Source organism: Triplophysa dalaica, chromosome 1 (genome assembly GCF_015846415.1).
Source record: "Triplophysa dalaica isolate WHDGS20190420 chromosome 1, ASM1584641v1, whole genome shotgun sequence".
NCBI lineage: Eukaryota > Metazoa > Chordata > Actinopteri > Cypriniformes > Nemacheilidae > Triplophysa > Triplophysa dalaica.
The window spans coordinates 7942285-7961579 of record NC_079542.1 but is presented as its reverse complement, the minus strand read 5'-3'; the positions used below and the strand labels follow the sequence as shown (position 1 = coordinate 7961579).

Below are 19295 nucleotides of genomic sequence, written 5' to 3'. Positions count from 1 at the left end.
AATCACATTATTATTTTAATACTCCAAAACATTGTCGTGATTTATATTACTCATGAATGGGCTTAATCTCCTGGGTTCATTTTTAAACGTTTGCCCAGTTTGAATCGCACATGACCTTGATTGACCCCTACGGGTCTGAGAGTAACATCCTGTCCGATGACATTTTAGCAGAGGGGCAGTGACCCACACACGTTCCAACCCCCCACATGGCCCTCCAAATTATTCATGACCCTAACATTTACACTACACATGCCCTCTCTCAACAGAAGCCTTTTCATGCACCAGTGGGGGGATCTCCTGCCAAAAGTCGATGCATCTCATTACGTAGTTTTAGATTTATTTGACAATAAGTCAATCACAGATGTGATGGAAATGAAACAGAGATATTCTTTTGATAAAAACGGAATTTAATTACATTTCCTAAATAAAGAATAACCACTTTTTCGAAGATCTGAGGTTAAAGAGAAACGGCTATTTAATATGTAACTCAAATATTTTATATAGAGTGCTTTATTAATAATAGTCTTATTAGCACATCCACCTTAAAATAAAAGGCTCTCATTCAGGTCCGAACCATCTTCGGAGGTTTTGTGGAGGGTCTCAACTCAGTGTCTCCGTGAGCAAAGGCACAAACCTCACGGGCTAAAGGGCAACCGTGTGGATGGTGGGTGTGGAACCAGCAGAGTCGAGTCTTCAGGGCACCTGAGGGAGGGGGTTTGCGCTTTGAGTTCGCTTTAGCACTCTGTGCTACTGCATGCGTCCTCCAGTCGCGAATGAACACCTTTCCACCCTCCACTAGAAAAAAATGCAGGGAGAAATGTTAAATGTAAAATGTACCTGTCACACTTGAAATGAGAATTAAATCAGACAGGCAACTCGAGAACATTCCTGTAAAGTTTAAAGCTAAGAGGTAGAGACCTATTTCTGTCCATTTCCAAATGTTTTCTGAATGTGTTCTCTAAAAAAATGATGACTTTGTGTGACTGATGTATATGGTACGATTCAACAGACACCTACATTTAGTTATTAAAAGGATAAAATAACAATGTAGTAGAGTAGGCGGGGCGAGACCGTGGTTCGAGTCCGGTGAGTAATTGTGAATTAGCGCCAGCTGTGCGCACACCGGCCTCGAATCACGTAGGAGATGGGAGAATATAAAAGGAACGAGCGACCGAGCCGTCCACCGAAGCCCCAGGGCCACCGCAAGGGACCGCGAAGGAGAGTACTCCGGCTGGTTGAGGAACGAGCGGCAGCATGTCGGGGAACCAGATTTTTTTTTTTTCCTCTCTCCCCTCTCTCTTTCCGGTCGCTCCGAGGGCTCCCGTCTCCGTTGTCTCGTCTCGTCGCTGCATACCCCCCACCCCACCCCCCCCGAGGGAGGGGGAGGGAGCTTGCACAGTCGCGGGGGTACCCCCCGGCCTGTGAGGGGTGATGGGGGTATGTAGTAGAGTAGGCGGGGCGAGACCGTGGTTCGAGTCCGGTGAGTAATTGTGAATTAGCGCCAGCTGTGCGCACACCGGCCTCGAATCACGTAGGAGATGGGAGAATATAAAAGGAACGAGCGACCGGACCGTCGAAGAGAGAGGACCGGGCCCGAACTTATGTTATGTTTGTATTTATATTATGTTTTGTTCGCCGGCGGTCGTCCGTGAGGGGCCGCCGGCTGTTATATTACTTTATTAAATGTTTAAATGTTTGCCGGTTCCCGCCTCCTTCCTTCCATTTTATTGAGATTTGTTACAAACAACTTCTCCTGTTTTTTAATTATTTATATAGGGTTTGTGCAGTAGAAAACTGAAGAAACAGCAGAGGAACATGTGTCAAACATCAATCATGGCTGAAGAACAAAGAGCTGGAAGAGATCTAAATACCTCTGAACACCTGGTGGTTGTTTTTCAGCAGGGTCTGGAGACCGCCACACTCTTTCTTTAGTGTCTGCAGCGTGGACTGGTCCAGAAGATCAGCTACTTCACTTATTATCAAAAATCCTAAAGAATAAAAGACAAAGAGAAGAAGTGAGAGAATATCAAAGAATAAGAGATGATGGTTAAACAGCAAGATAGATTACACTGCAGTTGTTTAGGTTTTATTTTATTTTAAACACTGCAGTTGTTTTATATAACACGGTCACAACACTGTGGTCAATACTAGTAAAATGTTTGAGATATTAAGCATTTCAAAACATTTTAGAATGATGAACAGATTTTTTTTATAAAATGAATGAATTGTAAACGTTAAAATAATAGTTCACCCAAAAAATTGTTTAACTCATCATCATATTATTTCAAACCTGTATGACTTTCTATCTTCTGCAGAACACAAAAGAAGATTTTTGACTAAAGTTGGTAACCGAACAGTGCCGTCACCTGTTCAGTTTATTGTATGGACACAAAACCAATGCAAGTGAATAGGTGCCAGTTAAACATATTCTTCAAAATATCTTTTACGCTCTGCGTAAGAAAGAAAGTCGTACGGGTTTGAAATACCAAGAGGTTGAATAAATTATGACATAATTTTCCTTTTTGGGTGAACTATTGCTTTAATATTTATATTACTGCCAGGTCGAACTGTTTTAAGTGCTTACAGATACATTATTGTGATACGGAGTATTCTTTTTCTTGAAGTAAACTTTTTGTCTTTTGTAGCTTGCACACAGACTGTAGGCGACATGATGATATCTACTTACATATTCATAACAAAAGCATCACTTTTATTTTTTAATTTAGGTCATTGCATCGATCTTAATTTATTTCAGACAAGTCAGACAAATGTGATGTAAATGTTTCACATGAAACAGAGATCTAGTTTTGCTGATAGTTTCCTTTCCTAAGCAACAAATCTTTATCTAGGATATAAGGCTTAAAATATGTCTGCCTTTAATACTTAATAGATAGCAAATAATAAGCAAGTAAAATCATTTTTGCATCCCTTTTATTTTTAATATAGGTCTTTATACAACATACAAAATGCAATGGTAAGTAACAGTCATTTCTTACTTATTTTAAAGTGGAAATCATACACTCCTGTTATTTCCATCATATCAATCATTCAACAAACTCTAACATTAGGGCTTGACATTACTCAATCAATCAATATGTGACTTTATTAAATACCTTCTGAAGTTCTTTCAAAAATGATCACTGAATCGTTTTTAAGCTTTCCGCTGGCCTTTGTTAGATTGGAAGTCGATTTTTGAGGTATGTGACTCAGCTGAGAGCAGCCATTTCAAGCATCTGAGGTAATGCAAACGGTTTGCCAAAAAACCCATTATTCCACAAAGTGAGAAGTCTGAGAAAAGAATTATTGGCAAAAAATCCTGGACTCACAATGCAGGCCTATGTTTTCCACAAAACAAGAAAGTATTGTTAAAAAAAACCTTCTGAGGGTTCAAGGGTTCGAGTCGGACCAGGGTCATTTCCCAATCCCACCATCCCTCTCTCACCCCCTACTTTACGTTCTACACTTTCCTAAAATTCACACAAATAAAATGATATATATTCAACCTCTCTCTAGTCATCTATAATGTAATAACAAGGCACTGGGAATATTAGTAATTTCTAGAAGTCAACAAACTGGCAAATAGAATTTTCCTCAAAGATAAATTCCCAAACCAATCTACACTCAAACACATTATTTCCTGAGAACACAACCTGAACCTCGCACTAAAGGATTGGACCTATGATCTCCGTAATAGAACACCTTTATTTTTCATCTTACACCACCCAAGTAGCCCTGCTTGAAGCTTTACGCATGTCAAATTTACACTTCGAATGAGTTCCTCTTTCAGCAAGAGCCTCTTACAATGCGTTTCTATATGGGATCAAATAAGCATCCTTTTCATGCACACTTATAAATAGCATCCAAAATCCCTCCTAGTACTCGCTGAACACGTTTTCACGTGGCTGGCTGGAACCTTCAGACCGCAAATCTGTTGCCATAGCAACCAGGAGCAGACCCATGGGTAGAGAGACCTGACGTGCGGCTGAAACCTTTTCCCCCGCCAGGGTTCGGTGAACCCAATCTCCAATGGCTTGACCCATCGGTTCACCGTCTGAATCGGTGAATGTCGGTTTGGGTCAGCTGAAGCTCATCATTGAGGCATATCATTCTCCTAACCTTCACCCAACGTGTGCATCTCTTCTCGAGCAAGAGTTGAAACGCATCACAAATGATCTTGAGGGGTCTATGCAGGAAATTGAGTCCTTCCACTTCATTGTCATTGGTGAAGGAATAAACAAAATACTCACAGCTCTTCCAAAGAGAACAACGCATGAAAACGCTCTGACATGAGCACATTTTATTATCACAAGCACAAATGTAATAATTATGTAATGCGATCTGGCAGTAACAATCGGTTCAGAATCAAAGACATCATTTCATCTGAGATCATAATATAACGGCACAATTTCTTGGCCTTTGCTCACGATAAAGCAAAAGTAAATGAATGGCTATAAGACCAAGACAACTAAAATGACTCTGTCCAAAAACAGCAACTTACTGTCACGGAAATACAAATGTATTCTGTCTGCATTGTTGAGGATGTTTACACAAGCAAAACAACCCAACTATGTGCATAATGCAATGTCACATATGCTTAAACTGCATTTAGTAATCCTCATAAACTGTGAGGATCATAAACTATCCTCATAAAAACAGGTTTAAAAAACACATTCACCCATTTTCTAATGAATTATTCATCACACATGTATCCATTTATGCTGATTTTAGGAAGTGTTATTTTAAATGCACTCATTGTCACCTTAAAGAAGGATAAAGATGCGACACTTATTATGATCAGTGTAATATCTTTCAATATAAAGGCAATTAAAGTCTATTCTTTTGCTTGCACGATTGATTGATTTATGACTGTTCACAGAATCGTCTTGTAAAAATATATATTAATCATATATCGCAATACCCAGTCTTTTCTTACATAAGATAACCTATATCAATGCTTTTTCAGGGTTGTTTTAAGAGCGTGTCATTTAAAATACTTTCTCAAACTACCTCTACCCAAAAAACTCTCATGTATAAAACATAAAAGTGTGAGAACATAATTCAAACAGACAACTACATTCCGAATCTGCCTTGAGGGCAATCGTCTCTCTCTTTGTCTATTGAAATTCTCCCTCTTTTTCTCCCAACGTTGAATAAAATATTACTGAATGTAATTCTTTGTAAAGGCTTTAATTGAATTAGAATATGAACTGAGTGTGTGCACAAGTCTGCTGTCAAACACACAAGACCACACAAGCAGAAGACTGAAACTGAGATTGGCAGATGTCAGCCAGGGTACTTATTGATGTCCTACCGACAACAATCTAGTTTAACATTTGAAAGTTTAATGAATAAATATTTAAAGGACCATTGTGTTATTTTTAGCACCAAGTGGTGAGGTTGTAAAGTCTTATGTGAATTTGATTAGACACGTAACGTTAGGTTACACATTATCAGGGCATATCAAGCGATCTCTAACAAAGCGTGAACGAAACAGAGACACATACACTGAATGTTAAGTAATAATACGTTTGCATTCCTATATATTTTTATTAAAAGGAGCCACGAATTAAGACATACATTTTAACCTGAGCTTTAGTTATATAAGAGGGAATGTGTAACCTTGCGTTACATTTCTAACTAAATTCACATAAGGCTTCAAGTAAGACTAAGCAAACTTCTATCCAATCATAGCAGTGGGCGTTTACTTCCATGTCTTCAATGCGGCACACGCCCTTTAAATCCGAGCGTTTGTCGAGCCGGCCTCAAAACCCGGGTAGAAAATATCCTATTACTTTATGATTTTGATGTTTTTGAATGTAAAAACCACACGAACATCATAAGTAGACATCATACAACAGTATAAAACAATAAACGAGCACAGTTCATGACACCTTTAATATCCACCACATTTAACTGTCCACAATAACTTAATGTGTGGACTGAAGTGTGCGTTTTCATTTGTTCAAGTCTGTTTGATGCTAAGCTACATGCTGCTAACTCAGCAAATATATAGGCTGTGCTTTTTGTCGCGTTTTTGTATTATGTTCATTCATTTTTTTTTTTTACTTTGACCTAATTTAAGGAAAAGAAACATACAGAGTAAAATAACTTCATGCAATTTATTTGTACAGTTACTGTAAATTATTGATTAAGGATTAGATTCTGTTTTGTCATTAATTATACACGTTATCAAGAACCTTCTGTTAGATTAAAGTAGCAGTAAAACAGAAACCAAAAAGCTGCACTAATTGTCAATAATGAAAGGTTACATCATTAAATGAAGTACAATTAAGAGAAAATTTCTAAAATATCATGCAAAATAAATGTTAATTTAGTTTCACAATTTTTTTTGGAAGTTTCTCAATTACTATAATTACATTTCCCATATCGGCCTATCGCTTTCTCAATATCGGCATTGGCCATTAAAGGAGGCATGAAATAAAATCACAATTTTACCCCAAGCTTTTGTTATATAAGAGGGAATCGTATTCACGAGAACATCATGTATGTGAGTGTGAGATGGTGGTGAGATGGTGGTCTAGTGGGTTAAACCACTGAACTGGTAAATCAAAGGTTGCTGGTTCGATCCCAGCAGCCACCACCAGTGTGTCCTTGAGCAAGACACTTTACTCCATGTTGCTCCAGGGGGATTGTCCCTTTAATAAGTGCACTGTAAGTCGCTTTGGATAAAAGCGTCTGCCAAATGACTAAATGTAATGTAATGTAAGTGTCAGAACTGAAAACACCCTTGTTACTGAGATTACATCTGTTACTGAAGCCAGGCCCAGCCAACGCCGGGTTCTGGAATGTACCTATCTATGAAGACATTGATAGATGAACACCGCTCCCACAGAAAGAATATCAACGACCAATTCTCTAGCCCCGTCCACTGGTTCGAGCATGACAATTCTGAAGTAACAAGTGGTGCGGAACCAGATAGAGCGAGCAAGCAATAAAAAAACATGCCATTAAAGTTATCTTAATATTGTGCCATCCCTGGTTGTGGAAGAATACCGTCGCTGCATAACCTTCCTTCGGTTTCCGAAATTAGTAATGCAGGGTTAAAGTTTATTTTTAAAGACGTTCCAGCTCATGTGGGAAAAACAGAGCGTCTGATCGTTTCATTTCTCCAAGGATTCCTTCGTGAACAAGGCACAGGTAGACACTGGATATGTCGAGAGACTTAAATTAAAAAGCAGTGCTGTGCCGCCAATATTGGATCCGATAGATATTACGCCGCAATCTTATGCGGGTAAAAAAAATTGTACTATGCGTCACTATTGCTTTGTTAGAGATTGCCTGAGGTCTCCGGAGCAAAATTCACTTCATACACGTTTGTTTAATTATCATGGAGACTCTCGTGACATTTGAGACACATCGCGACGATATTTTGTCCGGTTTGCGATCACAGGTCTCAAATGCTGACAAGTACGGTGATATATCATTAAAACAATACAACTTTAGGATATAAAAAAAATGCGCAAGGCCTTGCCATCACATCCGGGAAATAAGTGCGAAAAATTTGAGTAAAATCATCCCGTGCAAATGTGTCAAATGAAATGTGGATAGGTCATTTATTAATCATACGAGGTCTCCTGATAATACTTATGCCGTTTGAAAACTGTGAATGGTGCTAATGCGTAACTTTACGGCTCCAACTACGCAAACTGCTATCCAATCTATGCAAATAAAACCAAACGTTTGTAGAGCTGGCCTTAAACCCTGGGTAGAAAATATTTTTGATTTTCATGTTTTTAAATGTAAAAATCACACAAACGTCATTAAGTAGACATCATACAACAGTATAAACAATTAAAAAGGCCAGTTCATCACACCTTTAAAAAACACATATCTGTCAACCCTTACAATAGATCCTCTAAAACATTACACATTGGACCTTTATGAGATTTATGTCAAGAATTTGGAGCAAAACAATTAGACACAAAAACAGTACTTTGAATCCATCAAAACTTCACTCGACTTTTCTCCAGATGTGTTAAGTGAGAACATGTAGAAACTTACCATTTTCCAAAAAATTATAAATCACATGGAACCATTTGGTACCAATAGTTATTACAAATTTTGGTTTAGACCCTAATTGGGTTTTATTTGTTTAGAGTTCAATTATTTAATATTATAAGACAAAACCATTTTAATATATAAAAAATATGATTTCTGAATGAATTACTAATGAAAACCCATTGATGATTTCAATATAATTTTCACTTGCTTTACCACATTTTCAAGTCACATGACCCCTCCCGGTGGAGACAGATGCAAACCTATTCTTACCTCCTGTGTTCCACATGTCACACCATTCGCTGTTCTCTGTGTTTCTTTCAGTCAGACTCAGCAAGTACTTTGCCACCTTTAGAACAACGGCGTCCACAAAATCCCTCGGAAGCGCTGCGCAGTTCCTTACAATCTCTATCTTTTCTCTCGGTTGGAAGCCTTTTCCCCAATCACTTCCTGAAGATGAGATATCCTGCCCATTCTCATAGTTGTTAGGTCCATCTTGGCCACCTTGACTGGCACACGTGCCGTCAACCCCTGAGCTTGCGAATAAGGCCTGACGCCCTCTGATATAATAGTTTCTTTGTTCTTCTATCAAAACCTCCTCATCCTCTGCATGTCTCCTACTTTTGCCAATAATGCAGACCTGCAGAAAAGCATGACATTACAAAGAGACTTCTATAGAGCACAGCTTGTTTTGACCGTGCTTTTCACATTGATTCACAAGCTCAGAGCTTTTACGGTCTCCTGACTGCGTGTCTGGAGCTTTTTTTGGAGGGCAGTTGAGCTTTTTTCGTATGGTGAGAATTTATGTGAAATGTAGACATTCACACCCTCGATTCAGAATACTGCAACAGAGGCCTCAGGATAACAGGGAAAAAGTGCAAAGTTAATAAATCTAACAAGTAGCGCAGAGGAAAAGATGTTTCTGTATGGGCTTTTGCTAGCATTATGACATGCGGACGTGTAAGCGCCTAACCCACAGTTAACTTCCGGTTTGTGTTTGGATGTGTCTAATAACATAATCATTAATATTTTATTTATTTGTATTATTATTTTACTGTATAATAATTGTATTAAATAAACGATTTGTTGAATGGCTCCTCTATTTTGGTCGCATTTAAAGACCACTTTCCCCACGATCCAATTTTTCAACCTTTTTTTAATTAGTGTGTAATGTTGCTGTTAGAGCATAAATAATACCTGCAAAATGATATAGCAAAAAGTTCAGTGCCAAGCGAGATATTGTCTTTAACGGAATTCACTTTTCAGGACTACAGAGAACGGCTGGAATTGACTACAGCCCTCTACTTCCCGGGTACATGATGTCACTATTCCGAGTGCTTTTAAAACGACCGCCCAAAGGAATATGCCAAAAGAGAAGAGGAAGAACCGCTGGAGTAGTGTTTGGTTATCAGAGATCGTAAACACTTAACTGAGCTACACGCTCACTACTTTCACTTTCATCACAGTACTAGACCTGGTAATAAGAATTCAGCGACACACATTGTAAGATAAACAACGGTCAAATAACAGCTTCCATGACTTTAACATCGGCTGTAAAAGCTGTTCTGTATAATCCACTGATATTGTGTCTTTGTTCCTGTTTATTGCTAAAAGCCAAAGCACTGCACTGAGAGGGGCACCGACAATTCACAACAGCCTGAGAAGCGGAAACCAATCATGAAAGACCTGTTCAGCTTTACAAATCAGAGCATTTCGGAAGGAGGGACTTTACATAGACCGGAAGAAATCCAGTCGTCTGGGTAGAATGGGGACAGCGATGAACAAAAAGTTGAAATATGTAAAATATAAAGCATTTTTTAATTAGAAACCATAAAATCCATTGTTAAACACCCAAAAATATAATCAAAGCCTCTCAAACAGCCAAAGATTGGGTCCTTTAAACAAACCATAAGGTACATTGACATCTTTCGGTTGAGATTGGTATCGGAGTTAAATTCAAAATATTGGAGAGACAAATTTAGCCAAATAACTGGTTTTCTCGGTTTCTTTTTATTATTGTCAGAAATAATCTACAGGCACACTATTGTTTGTGAATGTGTACCGGAAGTTAACTGCAGCCCATGAACACGCACAAGCCCTGAAACATTTGTTTATCTTGTAACTATGCGTTTAACAATAAAATGAATCAGCCTCGATACAGTTCATTTTAACGCTGATGTTAAAGACAGGGATCCAACCTACCCGTTTGGTGGAAGGGATCCTCAGGCAATCCTCCTCTGTATTAAAGCCACACTCTGTGCTGACATCAGTAATAAAGTCAATATACTCCTTATACTGAGACTTCTTACACTGTCTGCGCTGATACTTTCCGTAGAAGTCGAAGAAGCAGCAAGGAAGCACAAAGTAACGGCATGAGTAAGATGATCTGGACGAGATGGACACCAAGGACGAATGCCATATTAAAATTCATACACTATTTGATCAATTCATTTCTATGACCTTTGCACTGATGGTGATTTTTTTGAACAAATCATTTAAAGAAGACAGACTTGCTAATGAATCGTTCAGACCAGTTTTTAAGTTGAGCATGTTTAGAAAAATATATACACTTTTGTATTTATCATAGATATGCCTTTTAATATTTTATTTTAATATAATGAACTTTCTGAGCCTTGAAAACTCAATATCCAAATTCACTAACTACAGAGTGAAAATAATATTCTTAAAAAAAAAATAACACCTACAATAAACAATATCCATAAACAAATAGATCACTGACCAGTGAAGTAACACATGTAACAAATGTTCTTGGGCAATGTCTGTTTTGCACATGTACTCTTCAATAAATACAACAAATACGTTAAATATACTTGTTGGATGGTTTGTCTCATTCTCATTTCACTCATCTATAACATGATATTTGTGTAATCACTTCCACAACAGTTCTAAACTGAAATTTGGTCCAGATGTTATTTTTTACATTCAAGGTGTGGTTTCCTGTTTATGAGAGATGAAGATACATCATCAAAACCAAAATAAAAAGACCTTCTCTCTCCTCATTGGTCAGCTGAGAATCCTGTATATTCTGTAACTTTTTCTTATAAATGTAAGTATAATATTAATAACATTAACAACACAAAAAGATGTTAGGGCATCTTGGGTAAGTTTAGTTCACCAAGACGTGTTACATACATAATATATGATCACTGGACTGGTCTAGCTGACCATCTCCACCTAGTGTCCGAGCCAGAATCCCCCAAAAAACTTGGGACTTTTCGACTAATATGGAATCAAAGACTACATGGACGATATGACAGCTTTTAAATCAATATGGATTATTGAGAAAAGGACTAGAAATACAGTGACAGCATTCATATAGGCTTGCATTATAACATTTGTCGCTAAGTGGTAACTGTGACACTGAAAAACTGAAACATTACAAGGACTATACTCAGCATTACTAAACAAAAACTATTTTATTCGGGGGGTTTTACGTTGCAAAATGATATAGAACTAAACTAGCCCTTTTTAGCATTAATGTCATTCCAAACCTGATTTTCTTTCGTCTGCCGAACAGAAAAATATTTTTTGAAAAATGTTGGTAACTGAACAACATTGGACCTCATTCACCTCTATTGTATATACAAAAAACACTAAGTATCTCTCAAAATATCTTCTTTTGTGTTCCACAGAAGCAGAAAATCCTTAGGGGTTCATTTTTATATTGGGGTGACCTACCCTGCAAAATATTAATTTAATCTAATAGATATTAAATATTTAAAATGTAATGCAATCTATTAAAGGGGTGATTCGCTGGAAATACATGTTTTTCTTTGTCTTTGGTGTGTTATAAGTTGCCCATGCATCTATTAGACACATAAAATTGCAAAAATTTAAGTGTCGGAACAAAAGATGTATTTTATCTATAAGCGAATGCTCACCCAGACCTGCCTGAAACGCCTTGTGTAACCACACCCCGCCGAATCTGTGTCAGTTCGTAACACGATTTGATGTAAACGCAAGTAAGGTGGGCGGTCTTGTAAATCTCATTGTACCGTCGCAGCCTGATGTTCTGAATATGGTAAGAGACGTTACATTTCTGTGCAGTACTAAAACAATCACTATGCACTGGTGAACTGGCCAATCATAGCACACCTTGCTTTTCAGAGAAATGAGCTTTGTAAAATATCAGAGAGGCGGATTAAAGAGGAGATACAAACATGCACGGTATGTGGAAAATACAGCGTTTTTTAACCTTAAATTGTTTATTCACCTTGTATTACACCTAAAGCAAACAATAATATTTGTTTTAGCCGAGTCAAAAGACCCTTTTTAAATCAGATTTAGATCATACATTTTCCTATCTCTTAGAATGCATTTATCATTTTGGCAAAAAACGTATAACTAAAACTTTGTAAAATATGAAAAATAAGACCAAACTTAATACTCTTCAGCATTTCAAAACTAAATAAATCTAAAAATCTATTCTATAATACTCTTTACATTTGAGTCATTTTTATAATTTATGTAATGACCTCCTTCCCAACACCAGTCCTAGAAAACAGAACAAATCTTCCAATCACTTGAAATGAATTTACTGGAGAGCAGGTGTCTCCTCAACACAAGTGGTACTTTCTCGGAGCTGATGACTTGCCTGGCTGCTATAACAGGGATCCATGGTGTAAGCTCATCCGAATGGTTTCCAATCAGCCAGTCTGTGGTGGGGAAGAGGAAGCCGTCGCTGGGCGTAATGGCATTTTCCTGAAATAGATAAGAGTACCCGCTGCATCTCATTATCATTGGCTGAATGCTAAATGACACTGGGATGCACTCTAGGGAAAATGGCCCATATACAAAAATCAACCAAGGGTTCCATTTCTAAGTTCAGGTTTTATCCTGTAGCCAGGGGATTACGTGAATTTTAATAACAGTTACCTATTAATTAATTTATTGTTAGTTGATTATAATGTAATGTTATTCTTTTCCCAAGGATGCCAGGTCCATATAAAGTGGAAAGAAAAACTGCAGGATTTTCGGTGGATAAAAGGTAAATAAAATATTTGACGATGTCGAGATTGATCCTCTTGATCACAAACTATGACCCGCTTGTATCAAAACGACCCAATGCATGCAGAATGACATGAACCATCCGAGCTACCACATGAGCCCTGACCCCCCATTTTCCCGCCAGACAGCCCACTCATGACATCCCAGATTGTGCTGCATCTGTTCAGATGGGAACACCATGTGTTTCACCGATGTTGAAATACTGCAGGGATTTCACAAGTGCACGAATGCGCCCTCTAAATTCACATAGATTCCCATTAGACCTGCCACTAAAGCATCTCGGCATCTCTTTCACGGCAGGACACTATAAATAATGAAGCTCAGGGAATGTTCAAAGCCTGTTTCTCGGAGAGTAAAATTTAAAAAGGGAAGACTGCTCTGAAAACAGAAACCTTTGGAGAGAAAAACAAGTCTAGGGGTTTTCTAAGATGAGTCAGATACCGGTCTTTAAAAGAAATGATAAAAGATCGACTTAAAATTTTGGGAAACAAATCAAATGCTACCAGTGAAAACACATGCAGATAAAATATATACCTTAAATGTACTGTAAGTTGCTTTGCATAAAATCATCTGACAAATGCATAAATGTAAATGTACTGCTTTGGAGGCTGTTGCCATGGTATTCTAAGCAGTTCTGGGTGATTTCCCTTAAGACTACAATGTTTTACTTCTCAGATCCATACTATAATGGATTTTTCACTTGCTATACCATCTACCATGCAATCCACAAAGTTGAAGCAATTGTACTGGTATTGCTTTCCTTAACAAGCATTTCACAAATTTTGGTTGTGGAAAAGGACATTGGGTCTCATTCACAAATCACGTTTTAAAGAATAAATCATGATTCCAAACTTTCTTCCTTAAATTTATTCTAAATATAAGAGAAGAGATAGAAACAGTCGAAAGCACTCATACACAAAAATCATCAGTCTCTCTCCATCTATCTCTCTCATACACAATTTATTATTTAAGTTTGCTTAAGAAAAATAATTATATTAATAAAAATAAAATGTGAGGTATGTAGTGCAACTTAATGGGGTTTACAATATATGTAAATATATAAAAGCAGACATGGAGTGGATTTACAAAAGCAAAATTTACAAAGCAAAATATACATTTAAGTAGCCTCTCTCTCTCTCTCTCTCTCTCTCCCGCTCTCCCTCCCAATGTGCATATACATACACAATTATTAGTGAGTGAGACCCAATGTCCATCAATTATATCTTACCTCTAGATGTGTATTAGGCCCATACATGTCCCAGATCTTCCTCCTGCGGATGTCAATGCCTTTTCCAGGATGCTGAAAACCATATGACGAACTTAAGTCTCGGACAGTTTTAATTTAAAAAGAACATCACAGGCAGAAGGTGTAGATAATTCAATTTAGCCCCGAGAAAGGAGGAGTCACATTTCTAATCTCTTGTACAATTAAACGCTACAGATGAGAGATGGCATTTCATTGTGTTTTTTATTCACATGGTCCCTGCTGTATCATTGATTTTTAACACTGGATGAATATTAACAAATAAAAAGAGCTCAATGTCGAGGGGCGGTCTGACGCAGGGGACAGTGTCGAAATTCAACACGGGAGCAGATGTACTGGTTAACCTACCCCTTCGTTGTTTAATATGTGAACCAGCAGGCCGTTTCCACAGCCGAGATCCACAAAGGACTGTTTTGTTGTCGTTCCCTTTTCAGCACGCTCTTCACCCCACAAGACCTGATTGGGGGACAGAGAGAGAGTGTTTTCCTCTGTTATACCTAAAGTCAAGAAGACTTCATTAGATGTCCATGATGCCTATTTATTTAACACATACAATCCTCATTTCCACAATTTTCCAGACTGACACAGCAGTGACTGTCAATTATGACAGGACAGGATGGTCAAACAAATATCATCAATCCCAAATATTTCAAACATGTTTAACTGCAAATAATTTATTTGCTAAATATTGTAATGAAAGTGTAATTTTATAGTTTAAGCCAATTATTTGATATGTGGTCAAGAAGTGTGTAAGAGGGCCATTCCAACCTACCAACAAATATGTAGCGATGGCAACATCTTCATACACAAATTTCTCAGGATCAGTAACTTCAGGCCAGACCTTGAACAAATGAATGGCTTACTGTTATTTTTTAACTATACAGACAAATAAAATGCAGTCAAACTCTCATCGCATGTCAGCATTTGACTGGGACACCTCTTGACAACATACTCTATGCATCACATACAGTATGTATACAATGGAAACCAATGACTGTGCTTTTGTATAGCCAATATAGTTCTCTGTTATTTATGAAATAGTGATTTTTTTACTTTAAGTCTGCAATTGTAAGGCAACTACTAAAGGATAGTTAAGAGTGATGTAATTTTCTTGTTACTGATAATATCAAACACATCTGCTAAATAATGACTGTGTGGCCCAAACATTCCTCTATACTGTAAACAGATCGTACCGTCCCAAACAAAAAATGCCAATGGTTGAGTCAATGTGGCTGGCTGGGATGCTCAAACAAACAGAGCCACAGTGTTTACACGATGAATGGCTTGTTTATAGACGTATCTTTTAATAAAAATGAAGAAATATAAAGTAATTTCTGAGACAATAGCATCAAAATTAAATGCAATCATGTCAAGAAAGGCACATTTTAAATCCCAAAATAAAGCAGGGGATGGCACTCCCATAAACATGTCTTGATTTGTTATATATCATATTCCTGCCCTCCCCACCTTCACTAATTCTTTGTACTTTTCTTTCAGTTGCTGGTAGATCACACTGTATTTCTCCACAGGTATAAGGGACAGGGTGCTTTTAAATTCGCTGGTCCTACTCTCCAAAGCCCAGCGTGACAGCTTAGGCAGGAGTTCTGTACAAAGCCAGGAAAGTTTGGGGTAAGCCACCCCATCACTGTACCAATCCTCAGGCTTTAGAGCATGAAGAGACAATATCCTGAAAAGAAGAAGAGTTTTATTATAAATATTTATCAACAACTGTGTCCTCGGTACAACCAAAAAAAACATTATCAGTTAAACCACTACAGACTGCCCCCTGCAGTTTATTACAGGTAGTGAACAGTTAACTCCACCTGGATAATTCTCTACCTTTTAAAGATAGTTCAACCAAAAAAATAAATTCTATAACCAAAACATGTAGAGGTTATTTATGTATTGTGTAGAACAAAAAAGAAGATAATTTGAGAAATGTCTCAATGGTTTGGTTTTGTGTCCATATGATGGAAGTTACTAGTCAAAGGGGCCTTACATATGTTTGGCTACCAGAATTCTTCAAATATCTTCTTTTGTGTTCTGCAAAAGAATGTAATGCAGGTTTGGAATGACATGCGGGTGAGTAAATGATGAAAGAATTTGTGAACTGTCCCTTTCAGTAGCACTATTAGGCACATTTATTTCTTAAAAACTGAAAGCTTGTATAACATAAAAAATAAAACCTATAGGCTGGCTGTAATTGAGATATAAGTCAGGCTGATATGTGACCCTGGATCACGAAACCAGTCTTAAGTAGCACAGGAACATTTTAAGGAAAAGACCAAAATACATCGTATGGGTCAAATCGGTCGTATTTTCTTTTATGCCAAAATCATTAGAATATTAAGAAAATATCAAGTTCCATGAAGGTCTTTTGTAAATGTCCTACCTTAAATATATAAAATCTTTATTTTTGCGAGTGGATGGCCTGCTTCAGTGCCCCAGATTAATTTTCTCATTATTAAGTTTTTTAGCTCCCTCATATTCCAGAGTTTTAAACTGTTGTAATTTCGCCAGATATTGTCTTATCCTAACAATAAGACAATAGAAAGCTTAATTATTCAGATTTCAGATGCTGTAAAAATTGACCCATAAGACTGGTTTTGTTGTCCAGGGTCACATATATAAACTACATTTAAACGTATCTGTCGTTAACCCTGTTGAGTAACAGCACAATTTTGCAGTAAAATACAGTACATCCTCACCAATCTTCACTTTTCAGTTGCAGCTGGATCTGATAAATGTTGCTGCTCCTGAGAGACACCTGCCCCACATCGTTCTCTTCAAAGGGAACAAATGTCACTGTGTGTCCAACCATATCTTCAAAGAAAAAAATATTAATCCAATTAGAGAAAAACTCAACACGAATCATCAATGCAATTATTTTGCGTCTGTTGTTTTACCTTTAATAATAATTTCTTTGCACAGACATTTCTCTGATTTCCTAACTTTGGGAATAACAGTCCTGATGCAAACACGCCAGCGTCCTGTAGTTTCATGTCCTTCATCCACATTATTGGCGCAAATGAAGTGAAAAATCTCATAAATCTCATGACTGCATCCCAAAACAGAAGAGAAAAACTGCTTTAGTCCTGCGCCGTCCATGTCCCTGTACTCGGACTCTGTCGCTCCACACAGTCTCTTGTTGACAACATGAGGTTTCTTGATCCAGACATCGGCAGCTGACCACAGGCTTTCTGGTCTGCATCTGTCCGTGAGATTTAATTCGGAAAGTTTCGTCATTTTGTCGACCCCTTAGACCAATTTTACGTTACAAGAGGGATGTTCACTACAAACCACAAGCACAGAATCGCTTGTTTTCAATGTATACCGGTAAGATGTCAAAATAAAAGGGCTGTTTGACTTGTGACAACATATCTGTATTTTTGTAACATCTGTGTCACAATTTTTATTTGTATTAAATATGTAAATTTACTTATGTAATTATAAACTTACCATTTAACGTATTGCGTATGGCCTGCACTAATTTGGACTCTTCTGGCTCTTATTTTGCATTTTGTCCAGACAGATATTGAACTTTCACCCGGTCCTTCTAGTGACGGAGAGAGAAACACTGCATGATGGCGACATCTGCTGGTGAAAACACTGTAAAGCATTTAATAAAACACATTTTAGTGCAAATACAGTGCTTATCAGATCACACACGGTCATCAATTTAAAAAACATTTTTAATCACGTGTGTTAAAAGTTAAAACCATTGTAGTTGTATAAACCTTTATAAAAACTGAAACGATGATAAACATGTAGGCCTTAACAGGCAATAATGAGAAAAAGTGTTTATCAAGTCTTTAAGCAAACAACGGTTACTTTAACTGCATTTTATAAACAGTGAGAACGTAAAAAGGTTTGATTTTTGGCTTACTAGTTAATCATTTCTTATTTAAATACATTAAATTGTGATTAACACGGTTTTAATGACATATACCATAATGTGATTATGTAGAATTGTAAGCAATTGTAAGCACTAAAAAGAGTACCAATTAAAAGCTCTCTTAGCCAATGTACTGTAGTCACTCCAAAGAGAGACGGAGAGAGATTAATAGGAAGAAACCATACAGAACGCACACTAATATCAAAGAACAAAAACAACAATTTTAAATATTCCTTCAAAACTTCACCGTCATTTATTTATATGGCATGTACAGAATGCCGAATCTACAGGGGAAGGTTGTTCCATGGTCGTGGCCCTACAACTGAAAAGCACAGTCGCCTTTTTTCTTCCTATTAGACTGAGGGACAGTTAACAACAATTGATTTCCTGATCTCAGTGCCCCAGCTGGAGTGTAAGACCAAGAAGATTATTGATGTAAATTGGGGAGTGACTATAGTGTTGAAAAACCCATGTAAAAATCTTAAAATCAATCCTGAACTTGATTGGAAGCCAGTTGAGAGATGCTATAGCACCGGGATGATGTGTTCCCTCTTTTCAATGCCAGTCAAAATCCGGGCTGCAGCATTCTGTATTCTGTAAAAGACAACATTTCAGAAAAAACACTGATGTTTTTGCTATAAAACGTAATGTAATAGTTGAATCACTTCAAGATGCGATCATATCAAGAATAACACACAAGTGGCTCCAAGGAACATTTAATTCATCTGTTGGAAATTCCTGTCACAGCATGTTTTCACAACCTTGCTCAGAATTTTAACAGCAACATGATAACAAAAAGAACACCACAGCCATATAAGTTGTCACAAAATGGCTTGAAAGAAAAGTTATTTAACTTTTTGTCACTGGTGGCCTGTATCACAAAGCTGCAACCCAGTGTTTGTTCACCTCGCTTCATGATTCAGGCCACAGTTGGCATTAAAGTGACCCAATACATGACGGGTGGATACTTTTGAACTTCACCTGCAAACATCAAACTAGGAAGATCCTACTACCATCTTTAACAGAGAGGTGGCTGTGAATGCCAAGACAATCAGCATCATAAATGCTGTCTACGAGGCTTTTACACAG

General features: G+C 37.5%; 1 protein-coding gene across 1 annotated transcript; it reads right to left on the bottom strand.

Annotated features, from left to right (window-relative positions):
• On the bottom strand, positions 1-17631 carry trmt44 (tRNA methyltransferase 44 homolog). Its single transcript, XM_056753186.1, has 11 exons — positions 17218-17631; positions 17020-17134; positions 15779-15998; positions 15084-15152; positions 14660-14767; positions 14276-14347; positions 12635-12741; positions 10222-10405; positions 8293-8659; positions 1872-1988; positions 1-795 (listed from the first exon to the last, which is right to left on the bottom strand). Exons 1-11 carry the CDS (start codon positions 17555-17557, stop codon positions 563-565), a joined length of 1932 nt encoding a protein of 643 aa, XP_056609164.1. The 5' UTR covers positions 17558-17631; the 3' UTR covers positions 1-562.
• Positions 17632-19295: the final 1664 nt, after the last annotated feature.